The following is a 20781-nucleotide window of genomic DNA, read 5'->3' on the forward strand; positions in this document are numbered from 1 at the left end:
GATTGAAGACCTGTATCAACCATTACCGTTCTAATTCTTTTTTATCAACAGCTGTTAAAGCATTAGAAAGAGCTCCTCGTGGATTTCTGTTTTTTTTTGTGGATGAATAGAAACTTCTGTATCCCAGGCGGTTTGGATTTTGGTTGGGACATTTAACCTGCTCATTAAAATTACTAATTGAATCCGAGTCAGTGAATATCAGCATTTTATACAGGTGCTATTGTATTTGCGGAAAGTTTCTGACACTGTAAATCATGGAAGAGAACTCATGAAGCCAATTTCTTAGTTTAAGTCCTATTTAAATAATGGTTACAGGTGTGTTCATGTAAATGCAACCCGTTCAGGTGTTTGACTAGTTTTATCTGGGGTACCACAGGGAAAGATTCCGGGACCGCTGCTTTCATTTTTTTTCATAATTGATAGCCCATGTGTATCTTCGCTTTTTGAATTTTTTTTCTCCCAGGTGAAACCAATGGTTTATACTCAATTTTAAAAGATGAAGCGTTTAGTCTCAGTGATGAAGATGCAAAAGTAGTGAATTGACAAACTAATGGGCTTGCTTTGATTATTGAAAAACGCAGGTTTTAAAGGTCGGATTGCCGTATCATGATGTGATTTTGAGTGGTCAAGTGTTAATTAAGCAGAGCGTAGTCAATTATATATTTTTTGCATCAATCAAACAATTTTTTTCGCATCATGTATAGACAGTTGTGAAAATACCGAAACATATCTTTTTTAGACAGTGTCAGTTGGTATCAAGAAGTTTTCTTATTCGATATTATAACGTGTACGTGAAACGTCTTATTTCATAGGTCGTCTTTTGTATGGGTGCACCGCGAAAACTCAATTACTGACTGGTTTTAATGTGCAAAAGATGACATCGAGAATTGTCCGTTTAAAGTCGAAAATATTACACTTTAATGATTTGAAGTGGAAGCGTCAAATATATATACGGGAGCATCAAATATATATGACATGTACACCATCGAACTCGTGCAATTCTGCATACAAACTAAAACTAACGTTTATCCGAGAGCTAGTTTGAATTCTTTGTTCACACTTTAAGATGCGTAGTCAATGAGCAGGAGAAGCTATATTGTGGCTATTTGAGCTACCCGATGATAAACCTACTAATATAAAACACTCTACGGTACCGGGGGTCTAGCGTTTTGATCTATCCAGTTGTAAATCAAAGTTGATGTGCTTACGCCTGCAGCTTTGAGTTTAAGAAGGCGTCCGGAACCATATATTCTTGTTCAAAAACGGAATTTCAATTAAATTTTTTGACCTACTGGGAATTGTTATTCAAAACTCTTCCCCGATTGTTTTTTCTTTTAGCAATTTCATTAGTTATTGAAACGCGCGTTCAAATTTTTCTATTTTCCTCTGCAATGTTACCGAATGAATCGTTTTGGATTTTGTGAAAAATGTGAATTAATTCGTGAACAAAGAACTCTTAGTCTGGGTTGAAACTACACTGCGGGGGTTTTGTTTCTGTTGATTCGCATAATAACATTGCTACATTTTTAAAAAAATACAATTTTGTCCAAAAATTACAAAATTTTACTTGGCTGATGGATTCTGTAAAGCGACATAGCTGGCATCCATTGGCAAAGCGCAGGCGTGAAAAACGTGATTAAATTATGAATAGTTGTTGCCTTTTGTAAAGCTATTGCGTTGGAATTTGTCGAAAAGATTACAACTCTTGTTGCATCTGCCAAATAATTAGAGCCTTGAGTTTTGAATAAATTCGTTTATATTTTTATGACTTCAACTTTATTTTATTACCTCGTGTGGATTATCATCTCCCATCATTAGCAGAGCTAAACCGCAGAGTTCGGGGCTTTTACACGCCGATCTGTCGGTTTTTGAATTGCGTGATCTCGATACTGTTTTGCACGTTTGTCCGATCAAACTAAAGCCGCAATCATGCTCCTTTTTCATTAGTATCTTTTTTTGCAATTGTTCTACTTTCAGATATCGAAACTAATGGCTGTTAGTCTCATTCTAGACTGCTTACCTGCAGATTTCTCCTCAGTTTTGACGTTATGGAATACAGAATCCCCGGAACAACTTCAAGGGTTTATGGGCGAAATTAAAAACAGGTTCCCAAATATCACCAACATTGCTTTTGAACAATTCCAGCAGATCGAGAATTCGATGCGAGCAGCGAGTTCGTTTGATGTTGCCATTTTGACGGAGTCAATTGAAATTACGGAAGCGTTGCTCGAATTTTGCTCCAAGATCTTGAAAGCTAATGGAACTTTGATTTCCGCTGTCAGAAATGAAGCATCGCACGACCATCTGGCAAAATTGGTCAAACTTGCTGGTCTTTCTTGTCCTGAAAACTTTGAAAAGGTCTATGAGCTGTACGTTTTGAAAGCTCAGAAGAAGTTTTCAACCGGAGCTGCGCAAAAGCTAAATTTTTCGAAGTCAAAATTGTCCATTCAGAGTGCGAAAAGCTCAACCAACCAGAGTAACGGGAATGTTAAAGTGTGGAAATTGGACATGGACGACGATGATGATTTAATCGACACTGACGCTCTTTTAACCGAAAAGGATCTTAGCCGACCAACGGCTGAGTCACTCAAGGCTGAATGTGGACCTAATTCGGGTAAAAAGAAGGCTTGCAAAAATTGTACTTGTGGTTTGGCGGAAGTCTTGGAAGGAAAAGAGGCACCGGCAGTCAAGAGCAGTTGTGGATCGTGTTACCTTGGCGATGCATTCCGATGCAGTTCATGTCCATATTTGGGACTTCCGCCCTTCAAACCCGGCGAGACAGTCAAGCTGGATATATCCTAAATGTGGAGATGAGATTTTTTGTACCGCCAATCCGCAGAGCAATTGAAAGTGATCAAAATTGGACTAGAACCTAAACTTTAGGGGTCCCATGTATAGCCAGCCAACAATAATGGGAAACCAAAATATCAAACCGAAATAATAAATTTACCCCTTTGATATAGGTTTTGGTTTTTTTCGCACAACTCATCTACATTTGAGGGCAAATAATTTCGAGAACAAAGAATAAATCATTGAGTGTAGCCAAAGATTTTTAGTTTACTTATGAAATGATGATAATGCTAGCAGATGAGTCATAAAAATGGAGTGATTGGTATAAACTAGGAATATTTTATAATTTATCTAACTCTCGTATTTATTTTTCTCAAGAACCAGAAGGTAGTTGTAAAACGGGTACACGGACAGTTGGCCTTTAACAGATGATGACGATTGCATGTGGAAGTAGTGGTAGCAGTCCATGTCTTTTTATCCACCCTTTCTCTACATAGGGTGCATACAAAATTTTTCCACCAATCTAAATCATATATTAGGCCAAATAGCTAGAAGCATATTCTCTCAAACCTTCAGGAGTTTTTAGGCCTGTATTAAGTAGATGTGCAGAAATGTTGAGCGGATGTTACAGATTGAACCATTCAGGGAATCACTGGAAAATCGCGCAAGCAATTAAAGTCGGCTTTTACTGCACGTTTGTCTCATCTTTTTTGCCCTCCCTGACTTTGTAGCCCTCTCGCAGAAACGAAACCTCAATATTGGCACCTTCAACTGTGAACACAGGACGCTACAAAAGTGAAATGGAAAAGTCAACTTCGTGAAATGTTCTGATAAATATGTTCTCGTCATACACATTTTTAGTTGCATTTTCTAAGTTCTTTTGAGATAACTTAGCTCCTCTCTCGCATATTCGAAATATGCTAATCAGCACTGACACTTGTTAATATAATAAAGCCCGACAAAATTTTCAATTTCTAGTATCAGGGCTTCCAATTTCCTGATAAAGTATTTTGTGTATCGACCTACCTAGTATCTGTCCCATGCTAATAGTGATAAAATTTAACATTAAATTAATTAATTAATTATTATTAATTATTTAACATTACTTTAATTCAACTTTATTCTGAAATGAAAAGAAAAAAAAATTTAAAGTTTACCTTTCTCCCTTTTTCTCCATTCCGATGTGAGGAATGAATGTCAGAATATTGTGTTTGGAAGGCTGTTAATCTTACTTTGGTTTCTCTTTGTTCCACCCTGGTGATAGAGAATTTTTTCATATTTTTCATGAATCAGACAAAAATGAAAATCAAATGAGATCAAATATATATTTTACCATTTCCTCATTTTGTATCAGAAAGGCTTCCTTAAATTTGAAAATTTTTGCACAATTAAGATAATTTGTGAGAACGGTGCTTATCCGAAGTACGTTGTACAGTTTGATACACTTGTACGAAACTGATTTCCTCTCAATTTTTCCTTTTAACAGAGGTTCTTGAAGAAGATCTATGACTTACCGTCTTGTCGGTTTTTCTGGTTCAAAGTGAAATAAATTATTCAATTAAGTTTCACAATGATGGCCGTTGATTGATCTTAGCACAAATTTAAGTAATTCGTAGATGTGAAGTTCATACCCAGTTAAGAGGTTGTTTCTGCGGAAAATATCATCCGAACGATTACTTTGTTTTCTGGAAAAAAAAACAAATTTTTTTCTCAGAAATAAGTATGGGCATTAAAGATGAATAACTACAACATCCATATACTAAAACTCCGTACTGAATGATCGGATTGACGTTGCGTAGATAATAGTTCAGAAGTTGTTTACGGGAAACATATCTTATTTTTGCGACCAAGCCGCTTTCGGTACTTAAATTGGATAGTACGAAATCGATGTGTTACTGAAATGACAATTTTGCATCAAGAAAAATGCCAAGATCTTACAAATTGGTTCAACTTGAACACTATTCCGACCTAGCTTGGAGCTCAAACTGGAAGCACTCGATCCAATATTTAATTGAACTGTTTTAATGGTTAACAACTAATTTGTTTGCATTTAGCCATTTATTTGCTATCTCAAGATCCTTCTGTATAGTATGAATCTAACCGGTTATTGGGGGTTAGACTTATAAAACTGTCTAAATTGTGTGTTTTGCTTCTTTACGAGTAAGATACATTACGATGTTTCTCAAAATATCTTCCGGTTTAGAAAAAGGATTTGGTCCACCGACTGTTAGGTTTAGCGATAAGTTCAAAGAACTGAGATTTCCTTGATTAGGCGGAAAAATTGGTAGACTTTCTTAGGTTTTTTTCTGATCTCGTCCGATATGCCTGGACTACAAAAATTTTGGTCCACGCAGCTTTGGAAATGAACAAAATCTGAATTAATGCGCCCGAATAACGCACGTGAAAATAACGAAAATAGTGTTGAAGACAATTGATTTCATGATTTGTAAGTAGCCTCAACTTTGTAATGTTGTTTCGCTCTCAAACTTATTCTTTAGGAGGTCAGATGGTGCCAGCATGAATGCAAATAAAAGATTTCTTCATTTGTGAAGTTTTGCTCTGAAAAGTGAAGGAAAGTTATGGAAAATTCATGTATGAAATTCGGCGCGCTGTAGATACTCTTGTAAATTTGATTTCGTTTGCTTTCAGAATAACTATTTGAAACAATGAGATGAAAGAAAAGCCTCTCAGTTACTCATTTGAAGACATTTATCCTCTGATCGGGAAGCTAGTCAGAATATCACACTTGGACAACATTCCATCGTCTATCGGAAGACTTTCAATTGTTGATCCTGAATCTCTTGCTATTGTGATTGCTGTTGAACACGGTATCAGAATTGTAATCAGTAGTTCTGTTTTAGCAATTGAAGAATTTGATGCTACCCTTAGTGACTTTACTTTGCATGACCACTCTTTAAATCTGATTGATGACAACTTTAAACTGATATCTGAAGAGAAAAGCAAACTGGATGCAAAATCCGAGGTCGCAAATTTTGACTCTGAAACTTTGTTGAAAAACAAAAAGCGCGTTTTAGAAACTCTGAAAAAGGTGCATCTTGTTTTTACAGAAGACTCAAGCAGTGGAGTGTTGACAGTTCTTAATTGTGTCCAGATTCACAAACCTTATACAGCCTCAAGTTGCTACAGCGCCAACGAGTTAATATTGACCAGAGTTAAGAAATTGTTGCAATCATTAGAATCATGACTTTAAGTGAAATAGTTGACAGATTTACCAAGAAATTTGAGAAACAAATTAAAGTTGACAGCGAAGCAGACGAGAAAAAAGGTATTAGCAAAGGTTCGATTCCGAAAGAGAAGTTAGTGACTGGATTAGCGTTTGTGGGTTTTGGATCCCTATGGCTTGGACTAGGTTTTATGGCTGGATTATCACGGGCAAAGCGGAAGAGTAAAGATCAACTGCAGCCACCTTCAACCTCGATTCATCCGAATACTTTTATGATGAAAGAAGATGGCGTGAAATTGGCCCGACGGGCTCTTGCTTATGGCTCTCTTGCGGCTATAGTGGGCGTCGCCTCTTCTGTGATTGTCACTTGCTATGCTTTAGAGATTAGATCTATTCAGGAATTGAGGGATATATCACAAGCAGCAACTCGTAGTCGGAACTGGAAATAGCAATTAGAAGTTGTTCTTTTAAAAACACTTTCAATATATTTTTGTTTCTCCATAATTTGTTTCCGTTGACAGTTCTGATGGTTCTGCTTAGTCACTTTGAGCAAATTAACAGTAGCATCACAACGAAAAGTAACAAAAGGGAATTGTGCTATTTCCCATAGAGCTTTTTCTGTGCCGTTGTAGGTTTAAACCTGCCCCCCTTTCAACTGAAGAATAACAAGTGGCTTATGTGATTAATCAAGTTTTTTTCGTTTTTATTGCCTTAAATCGAAATTTGTAGCAATAATAGTCATGTTGATCTTTTTTAATGAGATGTTGCGTTCTACCGACTTTTTGTCTGATAGCTGTTGTCTGACCTGAAAGGCATTAAGTCGCTGAGTGGTTTCAGTTCTCTTTGAGCTTTACAAGTGTATAAGTTACCGAAGCTGTGAGAAGATAAAAGTTAAACGTGAAGGGCCGTTGTCGGCGTTGAAACCCCCCAGCTCCACCCCCCTCAATTAAGCCACCCCATGATGCACCTCATTTTCCAACTCTTTCCCACCTCTCTCAGATAATCTTTAAGCTAGACTGCCTAGGCCCCAGCTAGCTACCGACGAAGCTAACCGCGCGACAGTTTGAGAGAAATTTTCCCGACGCTAGTCGGTTATGTTTTTTTGACTACGCAGTTGATATAGTTTTTGCCAATTCGTCATTTACGTTTAAGTAGGCAAACACCAGCAGAGATACATCTTGAGTGCATTTTATTTAACCATCAAATTTTAGCAAGTTGGTCAAGGAAGAAAGTTCTTCAAGGCAACAATTTGTCATTCCAACTGTGCGCCCCTCTTGCATTATCATCATCATCAAGATAGACCACAAAAATAGTTTTATTTTCGCAACCTTTTAGGTTTATAGCAATTAAAATAGTCCTGAGTTCTTTTTGTGCGAGTTTTTGCTGGACCGATTTTTCTTCGACGATTTTAACTTTTTGTCCTCGCCCTTAAGCCCCAGCTGGGTACTACCGAATCCCACCCCTCGCCGGTCGTTTGATAGCAATCCACCCGATGTTAAGGTAGTAACGTTGAGAAAAATAAGCTCAATATTCCCGTTTTGTATAACTTCACAATTGTTTTGATTTGTTCCACGTTCTATCGATTGGGTTGTTACATTATGTTCTGTCATGGATTGAGTTTGATTGGTTACTTAATTTTCCCCCATTTTTAAACGAAAAAATGATGCTATTTTATTCTAGCCCAGTTTTTTATTCTGACACTTTTGTGAGGCATCCCCGACTAACATATCTGGTATCAAATTGAAGCTCTATGCGTGTAGAAATTCACTACAACGAGAATTTCACGAGTTTAGCTGTTTTAGTTGTTGTGCTATTGTGTTTTACAGATCATGATCAGCTAATTGATTTGACTATTATTGCTCTTCCCTCCCTTAGAGATAGGAGATTTTGGCGTTGTTTGTGCGCTTTCTATTCAATTAAAGAGGGAAGCTGTAGAGAAGTAATTCAAGGCAGTAGTAAAGCCGGAAGACAAAATTATGGTTTTGTATGCAACGACCTGGCTGGCATTTTTCATCGGAGAAATGTGTCCATTCGAAATTTTCTATTGCTTTAGTTTCAGAAATGTTAATTGTTTGTAGTTTGCGCCATTAAGAAATCTGTTTGCGCAAAATTTTCATTATAGAGAATGTGGTCATTTTCTAACTACAATAACCGCTTTTTATTTGCTAGAGTGCGTTTGCTATAAGATCCGGGTTTGAAAGTTTTTGAATGAAATTGATAATTTTTTTTAACTTTGCATGCTGATGTTCACACAGTCAAATGAGTTTCCATTTTCTTCTATGCTTGTTGTTCCAACTTTTTTTTCAAAATGGGAGAATATATAGGCCAGTCTGGTTTTTTCTGCAGTCAATTTTTCACCATTGTGTACGCATCGTAGCGAAAAGAGATTTTGTAGCCCGTACAAGCTAGATTTGGTTTTTATAAAAAAACTACAAATTTCATTACCGGTGTAAAATGGGGGGCTGTATACTAAAGTAATTGCTAGAAAAATTGTCATTGAATTAGATAACTACAATTTTATTCGATTATTTAAATTTGTTTGAAAACAAAACAAAGAGAAAATTTCCTTAAAAGTATTTATTCAAAAGACAGAAAACTGGAAAATTGTTTTTCCAACTTTTCGCTAGTTGTTGCTCTTCTTCCTTCTTAGTGCGCATTTTAAGCTTTAGAATGAAATTTTGTAATTCAATAGATTTTCAACTTAACGAAAAATTTGAATTGCTAAAAGAATTCCTGAATTTTTTCTGCTGAAAAACACTTGCTAAAAGTTGGTTTCTAACTGAATTCCTCCAGTCAATTTAGGCTTCTATTTGACGAAGCTTGTTTTAGTCTGATTGGTTTGGTTGAAAACTTACTTTCTACAGCTGACTCAGATCTGGTTGAATTATCATATTTTAGATTTCGCATGTATAAGCCAGTTGAAATACAAAGGAAATCATTAATCCAGTACGGAAAATGTAAAAAAAAATTACATTTCCTTCCACTTGTCACGTAAATTTTGATTTGTATTGTTCTGATTTTGAAAAGGTTCTATTTGAAACGGTTCTCAGGACAAATGAATTGAAGATAACTTCAGACACAGCTATTACCCATAGGACAAAACTTGACATAAATAATTCTAATTTTTGATGTTTTCTTGATGTCTGGTAACACTTGTTTAAAAAATATTCAATTGAATCTTGAATCTAACTAAATGGTAAACATTTTATCAGTTGAACAAATTGTCAATGAGAAAAAATGGATGAGAAAAATACCAGTTAATACCAGTTAACTATTTGCTACTTCTAGCGTTTAATCTGACGCCTTCACTGGAAATTGACTGTGTTAATTTAAGATAAGTTCTCTTTGCGACTAATTGCTTTTGTTGAGCAGTTAGTGAAGCTTCTTCAATTTTGTGGGAAATCTATTTATGTTGCAACATATCTGACAGTGCATGTGATTTAATGCCTCTTAAATTTGAATCAAAATGAAGATTGATTTTTAATTTTCACAAATTCGTAGATCCGGACCTAACGAAATCTGAACGAGAAGTACAATATCAACTGCGCGCCGAAAAACGCAGCCTACAGCAGAAATACACTAACAAAAGCTTTGTGATCAGAAACGGAAGAGTGACTTAACGAAAATGACTACGAAATGAAACAAGCAACTGCTAAACAAAATAAATTCTAATCAGCACGGTTTTCAACAGGGTCACTCAACAATTACGCAACTTGTTCCCTTCATTGACAAGTTTTATGCCAATTTTGACAATAATTGGGAGAAAATTGTGCTATATCTTGACTTCAATAAAGCATTTGATACTGTCGATCATGCAACCCTTATTAGTAAACTAGGCTATTTAGGATTAGACTGAGTTTAGAAGCTTAATTAGATCATATTTGGCTGATAGATCGCAACGAGTTTATCGATGGAAACCTTTCGGAGATTGTATCTATATGTAGTGAGATTCCCCAAGGAAGTGTTTTGGAACCAATGTTGTTTTTGGTTTATAAAGACGTTACGCTGCAACTTCCCAAAAAATACAATTGTTACTGCTTTGCGGATATCAAGTTGGTGTGATCTTCAACAAATGTTTTTAGTGACAGTCAAGTGGACATCAATCGACTGTATAATTGGTCGAATTCCAACAGCCTGAACTCAATATATCAAAATGTTCTTATCAGTATTTCACAGAAAATTACTGTTGATTTGTTTTGAAACAGCGAAAAACTGCGGAGAGTGGAATCAACGACTGATCTTGGTATTGAAGTCACTAGCTGTCTAAGATTTGATTGAAGCTAAACAAAGCAAGACAGAACTTCAATTAATTCAGAGACAATGTCCCAAACAGTTTGTCGAACAGAGTTAAATACAACCTGTATTCAGCTTGTTTTTTGTGTCTTACTGTATGATTCTCCTGCCTGTTATGCAGGTCTAACTCACTTGCGATTACTCGAGAATTGAACGAAAAATGTTTGAGTTGGTGTTTTAGTTAAAAGAGCTATCTTGATTTTTTTTGTTGGCTGCTGATACGATTCCCATCGCATACCAGCTGCTTTACATTAATCTGAAACTTTTTGCTGCCATTGCTACAGGAAAGTGTTGTATTACGTTTGAAATATTTCATTATTAAAAAGAATAACAGTTCTCCACGCAGTGACAAACAGTAATTGGTTTCTAAATGCCCACGCAAATCGGTCACTGAACTGAATTATCATTTTTTAACAGTGGAACTCTTTTGGCTAACGATTTTAATGATTCTAGCGATATAAACATCATATTCCCCCTGCAATTATTAAATCGCTATTAAAGGGCTTCTTCGTCACTCTACTTGATTTGAAATACGATATATCAAGAACCTGTACGTCGTCAATCAAATGCCGCTCTGCCGTTTGCAGATGTTGAACGTATCTTAGAATATTTCCTTCAAATCATTTTTCTACCGCTATCTTCTATAAAGATCTTTTTAGTACTGTCAAAATTCCCCTATTACCACTACTACTAAAGAACTTTTTGATCAGATTGCTCCAAAACTTTGCTTCAATCTATGCTTTAGTTAGTCAAAAAGTGTTTTTCCTCTCAAAACAAGAAAATTGAGAACGTATGTTGTAAATTTTTGCGCTATGCACAGTGTCCCACGAGCCGTCTTGTTTCAATTCCAACTAAATTCGAAAAATCAAATCAACTCAATTGAGGTTTCTCTGAAGTTTGTGGGCTGTGTTTAAAATAAACGAGATACACTTCGAAGATTTCTGTGATTTGCTGAATTGTGGGTTCCTAGAACGAATGTGTAAGCACTGTGCCTACTCATCAGATATGAGAGCTTTCCGCTTTTAACGTCATCTAAATATCTAATTTTAACTGGTGCTACAAAACTTATCTGACAGTAGATGTGCTTCATGATTTTTGCATTTTGGTTCGACATTATCGAGCCGTGTTACCTAACTTAATTGTTGTCCAAGATTTTTTACTGGTCAAAACAGATTTCATGATTTAATGAAACATTGGTAGTAAAATGCTATGTCCGCACAGATGTGTTCTTTTTCATATTATAAGTACTCAATATTAAACAATATTGTTAAGTTATTTTTTATGACGACTGGGGCTCTTGTCTTTTGGGTTGAAATATCTGCACGCAAGACCTGAATGAGATTTTAGTGATACAAAAATATCGAATTGGAAGCTCCCTCATTTCAATTAAATTAAGTATAAATTTTTATATTTGGAGATAGAAGTACTCGTCTTCGCGGAAGTTTTGACTGTTCATGTCAGTTGTTGACTGACTTCTCAGGGCCAACTGCAAATTGCCACCTCCCAAGCTCCTATGGTCACGTGGTAGACTGTTGAACATGTCATTACGATGCTCTTGAGTTACTAACTCTGGCAGCGATGATGTGCTAGTTTTATACCCTCTCATCTGGTCAAAAAGTCTGAATGAGCGCATTTGTGGATAGTGACCTGGTCTGTTTTCAGGGATATAAGAGGTCTTCAGGTCACTGTTTGCACGGTTCCGATGCTTCTCATAATTTGTCACAAACAGGCGTGGAGTTGTGTCGTGGTCCTGCAATGTTGCATGTTCTGGCAGCGGGTTCAATACAAAGTTGTAATAGTCACTGGACCTGCTGGCGTTCTCCGCTCGGCTGCTGGAACCCGTCGATCCCGAGGAGCCATGCTCTACGTTTGATCTTGTGCCTGCTTTTTGGAATTCATTTCGAGGGTGCTCCAAATTGCTGCCGCTGTATGGTGTCGGTAAATTTTCTGGCGGCCGGATTCGTTCTTCATCGAATCGTGGTGAAAGGTTGAAATACATCATTTTTGGGTCGGAATGATGGAATCCTTGGTTATCAAATGCGTTGATTTCGTTACAAGAAGCGTACTTACGTGTGTACCCATTGAGAAAAGTTGGTTGACCTTGAGGTTCTATCGGACTCGCGTTAATATCGTACATTGACGATGAGTTTGTTGCTAAGTAAACTGGACGAGCAATTTTTGCCATGAAATCTTCGTCAGTTCCATATTGACCATTGCGCATAACTGCATCTTCATATCTGTTCTGGATGCCAGGATTTCCATAAAGCCCATTACGAGAAACGGGTCGTTGAAGGGTGTCCCGATTCCCATACTCGTCTGGCATGCAGTAGACATTTTCCATAGGGGTTGAAGTTAAAGCTCTCTGTTGTGGTAAAGCTGTGACTGGTCTTTGTTCCGTTAGGTTCTGGAACACTCCCACATCAACAGGGACAAAGCTTGCGGTAGTGTCGAGCACCCCATTTTCAGTCCTTGGGTTTGTGAAGTAGCTCAACTCATTTCCTTGAGTTTCGCCTGTTTGTAGTGTCTTGGTTCCTCGCCAGGCTCGGCAATATTTGCTGGTTATAAGTATCGTAATGCTGACCAAAATTATAATGATAAAAATTGCTGCAATTGTGATAATTATCGATAATAGAATTTCATTGACTTTGGAATCCGAGTTCCCTTGACTCTCGGCTGCTGGCAGTGTGTCGCTGACCAGATAATCGGAGGCGCGAGTTGCTTGTGTTATGGCGTAGTGTTCCCCATCAGGGCATATAAAGGTTCTGCTTTCAAGAACCCAGAGTAAATATCGCGTGTCAGGTGTAAGTTTCTTAGACAGAATTTGAGGAAGAAATTTGGTATCAATTATTGCAGTCTGATCGGTTCTTGCAGATGTCTGCAGATCTGACACTATATTGTGAATGAGATCATTGCTTTGTTCGTTGCAAGAAGCGAAGCCTTTTAGGTCAATATCAATCGGAGGAGTTTTAAATCTTTCTTGGGTGAATTCCTCTACTAATACTAGATAAACAGGAGAACCCAGAATTGAGTTGTCATCGTCAGTATTCGAGACGTCCGATGCCAACTTGACCTCAAAATGGGTAGAGAAAGTGTGAACAATTATAGATCGGCTCTCAATTAAGCAAATGATCTCGTAGTCGATTTCAATCTCAGTCGCTCCTAGAGAGTTCCTCGCAATCGTTTCAATTGGCAGTGTTAAGTAAGGCAATGTCAAAGTCTGGTTCACTTTATCGTAAGCGTCATTGAGTTCGATGCTGTTGTGATAAATATAGATATCGGGTTCGGGGTATCCATCGACGTCAAATACTAACTTGGTCGGGAACCGTTCGAGGATTCGAAATTGTTGGCTTCCGCTCATTAGACTAACTGGCTTGTATTTGACCTTGACGTACGAAGCAGCCGAGGACTGAACTGCTTCGATTTCGTTTGAAGCCAGGCAAAAGTAGGTGCCGCTGTGGTCTTTGGTGACATTTGTAATTGTGATCTTGGATTCGTAATTAAACCCTCCCAGAGAGGTATCAACTTGGACGAAACGGACCTGGTTACCATTGAACATCCAGATGATTTCGGTTTGATCCGGTGCGTTGTTGATATTGCAGACGATAGTTAGTGTCTGACCAGAGTCGATTTCGATATTGACATCTTCCATTGAAACGCTCAGCTCACTTCTTCCTTCTCGTAGAAGGATAAAGATGATCAGTACTAGCAGTTGTCGAGTCATCATTTAGAAGAACGCCGAGATTTTATTTCCATCACATATATGTTACAAAATAAACAACGAGATAACTGAGACCTTTTTATGCTGTACGATACCATATCAATATGTCTTGCTAATTGAAGCCAGATGTACAAATTTACGCCAATAATGTGGCTATCAAGCTGAGAAATTGTTTACGTGGCAGAATGTATGCAATTCTCTTGTCAACGAGTAAATTTGAAATAAAGCGATACCCAATAGGTTTCTCTCCATTTTATTAACAATGTCTGTTGGAGTTAAATTGAATTAATAAGTGGTAAACGGAAACATAATGATCTTTCATAGTTTTTTGATGGCAATTTTCATTTTAAAGGTTCCGACAATAGAATATTATTTTGAGACTAATTTTTTAAAATGATGATATAATCCGTGGAAACGATAACGTGAAATTTGCACAACTAAATATAATCAAGTCTTCGCGAATAAATCGAAATATGATGAATCTTTTTCAGAAACCACATACGGAATCAATATATCAAGGACGGGGAAATTCAGTGAGAGAAAATTCCATAAAATTATTAGGAATAAATTTATATGGATAGATGCTAGATAGACAATGAGGAATAAAACATAGGATTGAATGAACAAACAATGATTGGTACTATTTATGGCTGCCGAAATTATGGAAGTACTAGAAGCGCTTTGCGGGAGGCTATAAAATTGAGCTTAAAGCAACCACGTATGTTTGCTGCTGTTTGTGTGCTTTCCTCATCTCATCCATTGTTTTCATGCGCAGTGTTTTCTTTGTTCACTCCAAACTCAATTTGGAGCCAAACGCAGGTGGATCTACTTTAGTTCCATTCCTGTTAAAAAACGGCACTTTTTTAGTATTTATTTTTATCCAATTTATTAAGATTGTTTGCTCAGAATTCTTCAAATCTGTTTTGTTAAGATCTCAAATCCGTTCCGTGCCAAATCAGCTTGAGAAATATGTTCTCAACCGAGGAACAACAAGCCAAAAAGTGGCAAAAACGAACGTAAAAACTGCAAAATAATCCAAACAAAATAAATGGTGCACAATTATATCGCATAGAATTCGCTAAAATTGTGGAAACGTTTTTATACAAGAACTCACGATGAAAATTATTTGATTGTAAAATTGTATGTTTGAACACTAATCCGACAATACTTGTGGCAATAAATTTTTAATCAGTAATGACAATTTCAATTTTATGGCCTTCTATTTCATGGAATGTTTTCGAGTTCCCATTTTTGAGATTTACCATTCTTAAGCTGATTTACTAATTATACTACAATATAAACATGAGCAGGTGGCGAGGAAATTGTTTTCATATCAGACGCTGAATAAAAGCAATCGTTAATTTATGGCGCCTTGTTTGAGATTTTTGTGGTCGTAGGCGTAGACCAGGAAGAAAAAGCCTCTCATAAATCAAAGTAGCTTGTTTTCGCGTACTAAAATAAGCGATCATTGACTTAATAAACCAATCCATTGTTTTATGAAATTTTTTTTAAAAAGAAGCATTGTGACGTGTTTATAAAAATGGATTAATTGATTAGGTCTGAGAGGAGAGCTTTAAAATTGATATTAAAATTGATTTTCTTTCATCGATGTCTCTTTTAAACAATCTTGTTTAATCAGATGAATTCACAATGTACCATCACATTCGATGGTCTTTTAAAGTGCAACTCGAACAATACGACAAGTATATTGCAATACTTTAATTATGACAACCTAAATGAGTCTAAGTCTTGTCAAGCTGTTGTTTTGGTGTCCCCGCTCATTGGGTGAGACAAAACAGTTATTTGGTCGTTTGTGTCGGCTCGTTTTTGACAAATTTTTCATCAACAAATCGGCTCTAGTTTGGGCGAGTTTTATTTTTAAAAATGGGACAATCAAGTGGCTTTATCTAGATAGTTATTCTATTCAAATGTTCAAGTTACATAATTATCTCAGATACCGTTCAAAAATGTTTTTAAAAATCACTTTGAAAATGCAAGCAATGAAATAGCTGTTGACAGCTACCCTACGTAATAAATTTTGTTCAAGTAGGCACCATAGTTGGCAGGCCAATTCACTCACTATGAATTTTTTCATAAATCATTTTCAACGGAAATGTTTTTTTAAGGTTTTAGGAATGTAAGTGCAGTTATTTGTACAAAAATGTTGGAAAAACAGCAGCTGCATAGTTTTTCATTGCTATTGTATTATAAAAATGGAGCGTCTAATTTTGTTGGTCGCTTCTTTTTCAAGGTAAATTAGATGGCCTTGTGGACGAAAACTCTCTGTGGTAGTGTTGTTTTCAAACTTCTTGTGCCCAAGTACAATGTACAAACCCTCAAACGTGTTGGAACAAAATTACATACAACAAAAATTAGGTGAGAACAATCAGTTTCTAATTTTGTCCAAAATATAGCTCGCTTCTACTTTCTTTGCTTCTGTGCAGTCGAAATCTCCGAAAAGCCCTTTCACGTTCTATATCATTAAGGAAACATCGATCATGCTTTTTTGTATTTTTGCACGCGTTTTTTTTATTAGTGGCAAGTTTGAAATTGACTCTTCGTTCACTTGAGATGTTTGTTAAATGAAAAGACAAAAAAAAAAACAATTGCAACTCTGGACAAACTTTTCCAAGAAAAAGTACAAATTAGGAATTGGACGATGCATTCTGTTTTAAAAATTTACTTTGTTGATTGTAAATCATGGTTAACCAATGACCAACGCCCTTTTTTTCACGTAAACCAGTTAAATTAACGGAAACGTTGAGCTTAAGTTTTTTTGGGTAAAAATTTTTGAAAGCTTAATTTTTGGAAAGCTCTGAATTGTTCTCAAGAGATTTTGTGCTGTCATTTCACACCGTTTCTAGGTCTCAATTGACATTTATGAGAGGTGAGTGGATGTTCTCGGATTTGTAGATGGAATCCGTTCTGCAATCTGAAAACATAATAGAGAGCATTTCAAGTTGATATTTCTTATTTTGAGAAAGTATTGTCGATTAGGGAAACTGCGAACTATCCTCTCACGTATTCAGTAAGAGAAAATCCTGCAGTATGAGGCTGAAGCATTTAAGAGTTAATCAAGAGCTGGTGGCAGGACAATTTACCCAATTCAGTTATACCCAACCTGCCATTTTACCCAATGCCAACTTGCCCAAGAGCTGAAGAGCTATTTTGTTTAAGGAAGGTTTTTGAGCCAATTTCTCTGCACTTACCAAGAAGCTCGATAAACTTGAACGCCTTTTATGAGCACTGGAAAATAGTTTTTATCATTTAATAACTGTACATAGACTACTCATCCCCATATGCACCGAGGGTGTCTCCTATGAAATTGGAGTTGTTGTGGACTGCATTTCTCATATAGACTTCTGTTTTCTCCAATAGAGTAATTTGTTTGTTTTGAATCTAAATTGATGTTTTTAAATTTACCTTCATATTTTGACGGTTGTTATGAGTTTTACTCTATAAATTTGAATGAAGTTGTCTGACTTCATGCCTTCAGCAATTCTCCAGTAGGCTTGCCGGCTAGTCCACTCTTGAATGACTTTGTACATAATGATATTCTCTTTGTTTCTGTGTTTTTTCAGGACGAATCAAATTATTGTGTTACAATAAAGGAGTAAGCGTATATAGGGCATATAATCATCTCGGCTACTTTTGGAAACGTCGTTGCCAGGAAAGCTGTAGCTAGTACGTCAGTTTTTCGCAATCTTCTCAAAATGCTATCACATAAGAGGCTTATTCATTAACCTTTGCCTTTTTGATCATTCAGTCAATCGGGAAAAAAATGTGCATTGTAACTTTTAATTGTAGGATTACTTAAATATTGTTTTCATTTTTTAAAGCCAATCTTTTTGGAGGTTATATATCAAAATTAATTCAGTTGGGCAAATAATTGAATTATTGCAGATTTTACTGATTTTGGATGAGGCAATTTGTTTGGATAAATAATTATTAGTTGACCTTTCCTTACCTATCTGTTCAAACAGCACAGCCAGTCAACGAACAATTGTTCATTAACCATAAAACCAACAAGATCATTTGGTTTCATTGTTTCCATTTTTAAAATATATATATTTGAAAGGGAATCAAATTTCAGCTGTTCATAATTCACTTCATATCAAAACAATATTTCCCAATTATGGTTTGAAATTCACTTTTATGGCTTTAAACCTGTCTGCATGGCCCGCAGCGCATCAATTATTTTGACGTTGAATATCCAAATATCCAAGCCTTGTATGACAGGCTTGAAATAGGCCATAATGTCTGGAAAAATGCTTCAAATTGGCAATAACTGGAGCTTGGAATGGGATTGTTCACGTTTCAGATCAGTAACTATGGATCAAAGTGAACTTGACAAGTACATATGCAAAGAGCAACCTACCGAGACGAAAGGGTACTACATGCAGCAGACCATGATGCGGATAAAGGACCCGAGAAAGAGTCTAGACTTTTACACTAGAGTGCTGGGAATGCGTCTTCTCTACAAAGCGGACTTTCCGGAGGCAGAGTTCACGCTCTTTTTCATGGGGTATGCATGGAAGACTCAAATTGTCAATCGGATTCACCTTGGAGCACGTTTGCAATTGATAGCTGGGCTTCTCTTACTTTAGCCCACCACACCCCTCACCCGCACGCGCTCATGTTATCATAGGCCGTTCTAAATTATTCCTCCTAAGACGGCGATGTATTTCTGTTGAGGCTTACTCTGGAATATAAAATCTAAGAATACACAAATGGGTTATCATAAAGACCAAACTTATATCCATTTAATAACTTTCTGAAAATCTCATTGTCCATGTAGAAAGAACGATTTCTCACGATTGTCGAATAGATACAGCTTATCACAGACGACGAATGTCAAAAATGAGGTAACAGAAACTTAACATCGCATCAGTTCGTTCAAACTGTTTAGAGGCAATTTTATGTTCAACGATTTCATGAAATGATAAGCTTCTCTAGTAGTCTTTCGGAATTATTTATGAACAGGTATCTGGACGAGTCTGTGAAGATCCCTGAGGATCCGGAGGAGGCCAAGAAGTTCTGTCTCTCCCAAGTGGGAACAGTGGAGTTAACCTACAACTATGGCACTGAGAAAGATGATGCCTTTGCCTACCATAATGGCAACTCCGACCCCAGAGGCTTCGGCCATATTGGGGTGGCTGTTGATGATCTTCATAAGGTGGGTGTTTAAGGGACGCAAAAGGAAATGGAGCCAAACCTTTATTGGCGATTTGAAATGCTTTGTTCTTGTCATCAAAATCCTCTTAAAATTAGCTTATTTTCAGAGCTAGGGAGACCATTTTTTGTGGTCATGTCAAATGGTAGAAAATAGTATAACAGCTGCCAGTGTCCACAATTTTTCCTCGCCTTTGGACATTTTCTCGCCTAATCCTTTGGCGCAATTTCCTTCCGTAACAAGTCTGTTTTTCAATTATCTGAAAACCGAACGACATTTGGACCGCAACTTTTCCCCTTAATGGAAAGACATTTTTAAAACATTTTTTGGAGAAAATATAGGGAGTCAATATATTCGTCTGCAAAAATGCAGAAAGCTAGCAAAACTAGCAATCGAGGAATCCAGCTAAGCACTCTAGCTACTAATTTGATTTATTTTGTACTCCAAAGACTCCAAAAGTTTCTTATTTCTTATTTCCTCAAAAAACATGGAAAAAATTTCCGGAAAACAATAACCTTAGAGCTAAGATGATATTTTATTATAGATCTAGCCATAGACGGTTCGGATAGAAGCGAAATGATGGAAGAAAAAGTCTCCCAAATTTTTCACAGTCTGGCGTAGTCCGGCAAGTTGTTTTATTTGGTCAGTTTTTATCTCAAAAATTTTTTTCCTCATTAAAATGTTTTTCAAATTTCTGAGAACAAAATTGGGGGTCGCTGTATTAAGATAAACGCTAAAAGTTAAAATAGTTGAAAATTTATCCCCCGTTGATTGATATCTCCCTAAATATCAAACCAATCATTGGTCAATGCTGAAACAGCTTGCCAAATTAGTTTAAAACTAAGAATTTGAATTTTTCCAAAAATGCATTTGTTTTCACAGATAAATTTAGAAGAGCTACTTCCCGGTGGTGTGTGCGTAATAGTAATATCTGAGTTGCTCACAGTTCCAAACCGAATGTTAACTATAAAATAACAAATTGAAAATATTTGAAACTGCCGGTGAAAGGAACCCCCCCCCCCCCCCATTGCTGCCCCCCCCCCAAATAACTTATTAAAGGTAATGTTATGGTTATACCTAGTCTGGCAACATGACTAACTTGATGTAAGAAGTCTCTGCTTTTTTGTTCCAGGCTTGCGATAGATTTGAGAAGCTGGGAGTTGAGTTTCAAAAGAGACCACAAGATGGTAGAATGAAACACATTGCTTTCATCAGGGATCCGGACAATTACTGGATCGAGATATTCGCCGCTTCCAAATTCTGATTCCAGTTCTGCCTTCCTTCTGATTTCTACTAATAAATCAGTACTTGATTTACCACTGATACAATTGTTTAATAAATGTAAATCAATTGGTAACTTTGCTGTAAAAATGGATAATCGCCTTATATTTTCATAAATAATGTGTAAAATTTGTTGGGTGTCGAGCTTACATTCAACTTACATTTGAAAAATTGTCTTGAAGCAATTCTGTTCTATTATGGTCACTATATGGAAAAACCGTGGAAAAATGGAGTGAAACCATGGATTATATTGCGTGTACAGATGTCTGTAGCGAATTGAATAATAGACTAAGCCATTGAAAGCAAAGATTTTCACTCACTGTGGAAAATTAGATGCCTCCG

General features: G+C 36.6%; 4 protein-coding genes across 4 annotated transcripts; 3 read left to right on the plus strand and 1 right to left on the minus strand.

The window, feature by feature from the left end:
* The first annotated feature begins 1957 nt into the window (after positions 1 to 1957).
* On the plus strand, positions 1958 to 3153 carry LOC142339867 (anamorsin homolog). Its single transcript, XM_075390186.1, has one exon. It carries the CDS (start codon positions 1990 to 1992, stop codon positions 2800 to 2802), a length of 813 nt encoding a protein of 270 aa, XP_075246301.1. The 5' UTR covers positions 1958 to 1989; the 3' UTR covers positions 2803 to 3153.
* A 2290-nt stretch (positions 3154 to 5443) lies between these two features.
* LOC142339868 (uncharacterized) lies at positions 5444 to 6478 on the plus strand. Its single transcript, XM_075390187.1, has one exon. It carries the CDS (start codon positions 5992 to 5994, stop codon positions 6421 to 6423), a length of 432 nt encoding a protein of 143 aa, XP_075246302.1. The 5' UTR covers positions 5444 to 5991; the 3' UTR covers positions 6424 to 6478.
* Positions 6479 to 11627: 5149 nt separating this feature from the next.
* LOC142339221 (uncharacterized) lies at positions 11628 to 20379 on the minus strand. The gene is made up of 2 exons (XM_075389075.1): positions 20258 to 20379; positions 11628 to 14827 (listed from the first exon to the last, which is right to left on the minus strand). Exon 2 carries the CDS (start codon positions 13989 to 13991, stop codon positions 11673 to 11675), a length of 2319 nt encoding a protein of 772 aa, XP_075245190.1. The 5' UTR covers positions 13992 to 14827; positions 20258 to 20379; the 3' UTR covers positions 11628 to 11672.
* LOC142339222 (uncharacterized) lies at positions 16220 to 20624 on the plus strand. The gene is made up of 4 exons (XM_075389076.1): positions 16220 to 16361; positions 18307 to 18510; positions 18969 to 19161; positions 20291 to 20624. The coding sequence occupies exons 1-4, from the start codon at positions 16246 to 16248 to the stop codon at positions 20420 to 20422; spliced, it is 645 nt and encodes a 214-aa protein (XP_075245191.1). The 5' UTR covers positions 16220 to 16245; the 3' UTR covers positions 20423 to 20624.
* Positions 20625 to 20781: the final 157 nt, after the last annotated feature.

This window comes from Convolutriloba macropyga, chromosome 5, assembly GCF_964194025.1.
Source record: "Convolutriloba macropyga chromosome 5, txConMacr16.3, whole genome shotgun sequence".
Lineage (NCBI taxonomy): Eukaryota > Metazoa > Xenacoelomorpha > Acoela > Convolutidae > Convolutriloba > Convolutriloba macropyga.